The sequence below is a fragment of the Carlito syrichta genome, unplaced genomic scaffold (assembly GCF_000164805.1).
Source record: "Carlito syrichta isolate Samal-C Ts95f unplaced genomic scaffold, Tarsius_syrichta-2.0.1 Scaffold126568, whole genome shotgun sequence".
NCBI classification, from domain to species: Eukaryota; Metazoa; Chordata; class Mammalia; order Primates; family Tarsiidae; genus Carlito; species Carlito syrichta.
The window spans coordinates 14431-20792 of NW_007070664.1; the positions used below are offsets into that span (position 1 = coordinate 14431).

General features: G+C 58.6%; 1 protein-coding gene across 1 annotated transcript in view; it reads left to right on the forward strand.

The window, feature by feature from the left end:
- Positions 1–5808, forward strand: part of BRD3 (bromodomain containing 3) — an 18757-nt gene extending 12949 nt beyond the window's left edge. Inside the window, exons 5-7 of the mRNA XM_021707878.1 lie at positions 1027–1319; positions 2467–2595; positions 4286–5808. Of these exons, the coding sequence (XP_021563553.1) occupies positions 1027–1319; positions 2467–2595; positions 4286–4401 (538 nt within the window). The 3' untranslated portion in view covers positions 4402–5808. The remainder of the gene's footprint in view (positions 1–1026; positions 1320–2466; positions 2596–4285) is intronic.
- Positions 5809–6362: the final 554 nt, after the last annotated feature.

Below are 6362 nucleotides of genomic sequence, written 5' to 3' on the forward strand. Positions count from 1 at the left end.
TCCTTCCGCCTCAGCCTTCCGAGTAGCCGGAACTACAGGCGCGCACTACCACGCCCAGCTTATTTTTGACTTATTGTAGAGATGAGGTCTCGCCAAGTTGCCCAAGCGGGTCTTGAACTCGTGGGCTCAGGCAATCCACTCACCTCAGCCTCCCAAAGCGCGGGATTACAGGCTGAGCCACCGAGCCTGGCTTTTTTTTTTTTTTTTTTCATTTTAATCTATCTATAACATTATATTTAAAGTGGAGTTTGTGTAGATAGCATGTAAGTTGGATGTTTTTTGGTTTTGTTTTTTTTGTTTGGCTGGTTTTTTTGTTTTTTTGTTTTTTTTTAGTTGGGAGTCTTACTCCATCGCCCAGGCTGGAGTGTAGTGGCACACTCATGGCCACCCCAGCGTCGACCTGCTGGGCTGCAGCGATCTTTCTGCCTTCGCCTTCCAAGTAGCCAGAGCTACGGGTGTGCCCTGCCACATCCTGCTAATTTTTGATTTATTGTAGAGACGAGGTCTGGCCAGGTTGTCTGGGCTGGTCTCGAACCCATGGACTTAGGCAGTCCACTCGCCCCGGCTTCCCAAAGTGCTGGGATTACAGGCTGAGTCACCGACCCTGGCCTGGATTTTTTTTTAGTTTGGAGTCTTACTCTATCACCTAGGCTGGAATGGAGTGGTATCATCATAGCTTGCTGCATCCTCAACTGGCTGGCCTAGGCCATCCTCTCGCCTCAGCCTCCTGAGTAGTGGGACTACAGGTGTACGCCACCCTGCCCAGCTCGTTCTTTGATTTTCTGAGGAGGCGTGCTCTCTGTGTTGCCCAGGCTGGCCTCGAACAAGTGGCCCTCCCTCTTGGGCCTCCCAGTGTGCTGGGATTCCAGGCGTGAGCCATGCACCTGGCCTGGGTGTGCCCTCGGGAGAACATCTGCTGTCGGGAGGAGGGGTGCTGGGCGGGCCGGCGGGGGCTGGGCAGGGCAGGGGGCTCCCGGGGCCTGCGAACCCCGGCCGGACGCCGCGTGGCTCTGTCACGTGCCGCAGGCAGCTGAAGAAGGGCGGCAAGCAGGCGTCCGCGTCCTACGACTCGGAGGAGGAGGAGGAGGGCCTGCCCATGAGCTACGACGAGAAGCGGCAGCTCAGCCTGGACATCAACCGGCTGCCCGGGGAGAAGCTGGGCCGGGTGGTGCACATCATCCAGTCGCGGGAGCCCTCGCTCAGGGACTCCAACCCCGACGAGATCGAGATCGACTTCGAGACGCTGAAGCCCACCACTCTGCGGGAGCTGGAGAGATACGTCAAGTCTTGTTTACAGAAGAAGCAGCGGAAGCCGTTCTGTGAGTGGCGGCAGGCGTGGCGCTCCCCGCGCCCCCCCCCGGCCTCCCCTCCGCTCCCTCCTCGAAGCCCTGGTGCCACGAGCGCCCTGGGGGCTGCCACCTCTGCTGGCTCCCGCTCCCCACCTTGCCCTGAGGACAGCTGTCTGCTCAGCCAGGGCAGGGGCTTGGGGCCGAGCCCCTCACCCGAGCCCTCCTCCCCTGCTCGGGGCAGTGGCAGCACTTGGCGTTGCCAGGGGAAGCACCAGGGCAGGCAGGACCCCGGGTTCACTCAGGGTTCAGTTAGGGTCCGCTTGGGGCCTGGGCTGCGGGCCGTCCTCTCTGGCGGTCCCTTGCCTGTGCAGATCGCTTCCGAGGTTTGAGCAACCCCCTTTGACTGGGGTTGCAAGGCCAGAGCCCTCCCAGGATGGACTCTGGCACCAGCCCAGACTGCCCTGGAAGCCGATGACACCACTGAGGAGGGTGTCACTGCCTGGGGCTGCAGGCCCTGGAGCGTGCGAGACGGGCAGACCCGAGGTGGCCTCAGGGTTGCCCCCACAGACTGTCCAGGGCCTGGTGAGCCTCGCTTGAGCCTGCGTGTGGCCCCTCGGGGTGTGCTCCCTGCTGGGGAAGGGGGGCCTCCTGACCTGGGTGGCTTGTTTGGGTGACCCTGTGTCGTCATGGCACATTGGACCCACAGTAAGTCACCCGTCGACTTGGGGGTGGCAGCACCAGGCAGTGAAGGCGCCATGAGGCCACACTGTTCATAGCGGACCCTGCTCTTCCCATGAGTATGCTGGCCAGGCGCGTCCCTCTGTGCCCCTGGCAGCGGGGGTGGGGGTGGGCGTGGCCTCTCCCTTGCAGGATACAGGCTTTGCCCTGTGAGGGCTCAGCAGATGTGGGTGGTGGTGGGGGTGGCTTTGTCTCAGCCCCACCGATCCCACACTTGGGGAGCTCTGGCGACTCACCTGCAGGTGTCAGCACAGAGGCGCACGAAGGCTGGGTGGGTGGAGCGGACACTGGTGTGCTGGGTTGGGGCCGTGGCCACCTGGATGCAGACCCAGCTCCTGGCATGGCCTCAGGGAGTGAGTCGCCCCTGAGAGGCGCGGCGGCCTGCCCTCCTGTCCCATGTCTGCCCCTCTGCGGTCTCAGCGCTCACCTGTCCCCACAGCGGCCAGCGGGAAGAAGCCGGCGGCCAAGTCGAAGGAGGAGCTCGCTCAGGAAAAGAAGAAGGAGCTGGAGAAGCGTCTGCAGGACGTCAGCGGGCAGCTGAGCGGGGGCAAGAAGCCTGCCCGGAAAGGTACCGTCTGCCTCTGGGGCCGCTGTTGTCTCTGTCCGATGGGGACAGGAGGGTTCGGCATCGGACAGGCCAGTGTGCCTGTGTGGCGCTGCCGCGTGATGGGCTCTGTGCCCTTCATGAGGCCCTTGGCCTCTGGAAACCTTGAGTTCCTCATCTGTCAGGTCCACAACCTGAGTGTGCCGGGAGGTCACAGAACACCTGAATAGACGTGAGGTGTGTGTGACCGTGCCGTGTCCCGGAACACCTGAATAGATGTGGCCCCAGGTGGGGGCTCCTGGGCTGGCCGTCGTGGCAGGGAGGGTCTCAGTCCCCTGCCCCTCGGCAGCCAACCTTCTGACAGCAGAGTAACCATGTTCCCCGGCGTGCTGAGATGACCAGGGTGGGGAGGCTCTGGCCGCGGCCTGGACCCTGCGCTGGGCGCCCTGGGGTCTTGTGTTGAGGTGAGAGGTATGTGACTCCTGGCCTCCTTTTTCTGGAACTCCTAAGAGAGAACAAGTATCTGTGACCCTGGCCTCTTCGGGAGTAGACACGCACACGGGGGCGGCAGATCTAGGGGTGGCCAGGCCCCAGGTCCCCTCTGCGCCGCTGAGGGTGCGGCAGTGCCGCTGCTGGCCTCCACATGGCCAGGGAGGTCCTGCACGTGCCTCTCCCGCGCCCACTGGCGCCTGTATAAGACCACATTCCTCTTCTCCGTCTCGAGCCTACTGAGATAGTGTTGGCCCTGCTGATTCATTTCAAGAACTCGCTTTTTGTTGCTTTTTTTGGGGGGTTGGAGTCTCACTCCATCACCCGGGCTGGAGTGCAGTGGTGCGCTCATAGCCACACGCCCAAGCAATGTTTTGATTTATTGCAGAGATGAGGTCTTGCCAAGTTGCCCAGGCTGTCCTCAAACCCTTGGGCTCAGGTAGTCCCTCACCTCGGCCTCCCAAAGTGCTGGGATTACAAGCTTGAGCCACTGTGTCTGGCCCTGCTGTTGTTTTTTTTTTTTAAATTTGGGGTCTCAACTGGGCTCGGTGGCTCAGCCTGTAATCCCACGCCTTTGGGAGGCTGAGGTGAGTGGATTGCCTGAGCCCCCGGGTTCGAGACCCTCTTGGGCAACTTGGCGAGACCTCATCTCTACAATAAATCAAAAATTAGCTGGGCGTGGTAGTGCGCGCCTGAAGTGCCAGCTACCTGGAAGGCTGGGGCGGAAGGATTGCCGGAGCCCAGCAGGCTGAGGCTGCGGTGGCCGTGAGCGGCCACTGCACTCCAGTCTGGGCCACAGAGTGAGACTCCAACTCAGGAAAAAAAAAAATTGGGGGTCTCACTCTGTCACCCAGGCTGAAGGGCAGCGTCACAAATCATGGCTGACTGCAGCTTCCATCTCCTGGGCTCAGGCGGTCCTTCCACCTTAGCCTGTCGCGGGGATGACGGGCACGTGCCACCACTCCCGGCTAATTTTTTGATTTGTTGTAGAGACGCGGTCTCACTGTGTTGCCCAGGCTGACCTCGACTTCTCGGCTCAAGCAATCCTCCCTTCTCAGCCTCCCAAAGTGCTGGGGTGACAGGCGTGAGCCACCACACCCAGCCATTTCAACAAATATCTGCGAAATGACCCGGCTGGGAAGCGGGTGGGTCTTGGTGGATGGTGCCGGCCGGCGGCGCGTTTCAGGCAGGCTGTGACACCTTCCCCACCCATGTGTCCCCACAGAGAAGCCGGGCTCGGCACCGTCGGGGGGCCCATCGCGGCTCAGCAGCAGTAGCTCGTCGGAGTCCGGCAGCAGCAGCTCCAGCGGGTCCAGCTCGGACAGCAGCGACTCGGAGTGAGCCGGCCTCGGACGGACTGGAACGGACGATGCCGCACACGCCGACTCTGCCGTGTCCCCTTCTGTGGTTAATATACTACTTGTGTTCCATGGTGTGCAGGTTTTCTTTTGAATTCAGTGTTATGACACCTTCCAGTTTCGCTTCCGTAGGTCGGAGCTCTGTCTGCGTGTGCGTTGCACTTTGTGGGACGGCCCAGACGCCGCGTGGTCTCTCCTGCGTGACCGGATTCAGGCGCTCGGAGCTGACTGCTTTGAAGGCTTGTTGGCGACCACAGAAAACCGTGTGACGCGAACCGAAGGACCCTGCGGAATCCCTCTCTTGTGCCCGACCTGTAGAGCTCCAGAAGGAATCTTTTCAAAGGAGAGTTCTCTGAAGTGGGTGCTGCATTTGGAAGCTGTTCGCTTTGCAGATGGGTGCTGTCTGCGCTGGGGCCCCGAGGGCTGACCCTTGTGTTCGAGGGCGTCGCCTCTCTGCCGAGGCTGAGGACGGAGTTGCCCTTTGGTCGGACCGACCCGGTCTGGGCCCAAGCGAAGGAAGGGTTGCCCCAGCCCCTGCTGCCGAGCACGGAGCTCCCGGGGCTGGGCTGGGCCGGGCAGGGCGGGAAGGGCTGTGGCGTTCTCGGATCGTGCGACGTCAGGAGCTCCTGGGAGGGAACACGGCAGCTGCGTGTGCAGCGTGCAGGTTTCCATACACTGAAGCTTTTACCTCAACTTAAAAAAAAAAAAAGAAGAAAAGAAAACAAACAAACAAAAGGAGACTTTTTTGTAAGGTTCGGCAATTTTCTACGAAAGTCCAGCCCGACGCGTGTCTCCGCGTGGTAACGCTGCCCCCTACAGCTGCTGCACACCCTGGAACCGTTTTTCCAATTTTATGTATATATAAATACTTTATTTATTAACATCATTGGTCATTTTTTTAAAAAAAAGAAAAAAAGAAGAAAAGAAAAAAACTGCAGAAGAAACGCATTAAAAAAAGAGCAGAGATGCAGGCCTTGGAAGGGTGTGGACGGGACCGCTCGCAGGACGCCCTCTGACCTCCCGGTGCTAGTTCCTGTTACCTGCGCTGGTGCTGATACGTGTCTGGACGCGCTTCCCCGGGCTGGTGGTTTGCTTGGTTTTTTTTTCTTTTTCTTTTTCTTTTTCTTTTTTGTATGAAGTTTGGAGACGTACCGGTATAGACGGCTTTCAGCTACAGCACACCCTAATTTTTAAATTTTATTTTGTGTGTTTAGTTCTTTTGTATTCACTCCCGTGTCTTTAGGACTGTTTTAAAGAAATCAACGTAGGGAACCCCAGTTATATAATATAAACTTTGTAATCTGAGAGAAAAAAATGTATAGTAAATCTAAGTCTTGATTTTTGACTTTCTATTGTAAAAAATAATAATAATATACAGAGTTTAACAGAAGGTTATGTTCTGGTTTTGTTTTTCCAGAGGCCACCATCTGGCCTTTGAGTGCAGGGATGCCCCAAACCGCCCACCCGAGCCCTGAACATTGTGGCCTTGGCCAGGAACTCATCGGGTGGCCTCCCGGGCCCATAGGTGGGGCGTGCCGGGCTCTCCCCTGGCGTGTCTGCTCTCTTCGGGCGGAGGAGTCTCGGCACCAGGAAGGTCCCTCCCCGGATCGCATTTTCACAGTTATGTAGCCCAGAGGTGACCAAGGCAGGTGTCCTCCCAGCGAGGCGGGGGGTGTCCCTTGAGACGGGTGTGGGGCTTGGAGCTGTCGGGTGGTCGGTGCTTTCTGCCAGCACTCACGGTTGGGAACTAGTCATCGGTGTCCTAATACGTGGCAAATTTTAAAACTCATGAAGGTGATCCAGAGCCCACCAACCCTTGCAGACATATACTCTTTTTTTATTTTTTATTTTTTTGAGTTGGAGTCTCACTCTGTCGTCCAGATGGGAGTGCAGCGGCCGCTCCCGGCCACCACAGCCTCGACCAGCTGGGCTCCGGCGATCCTT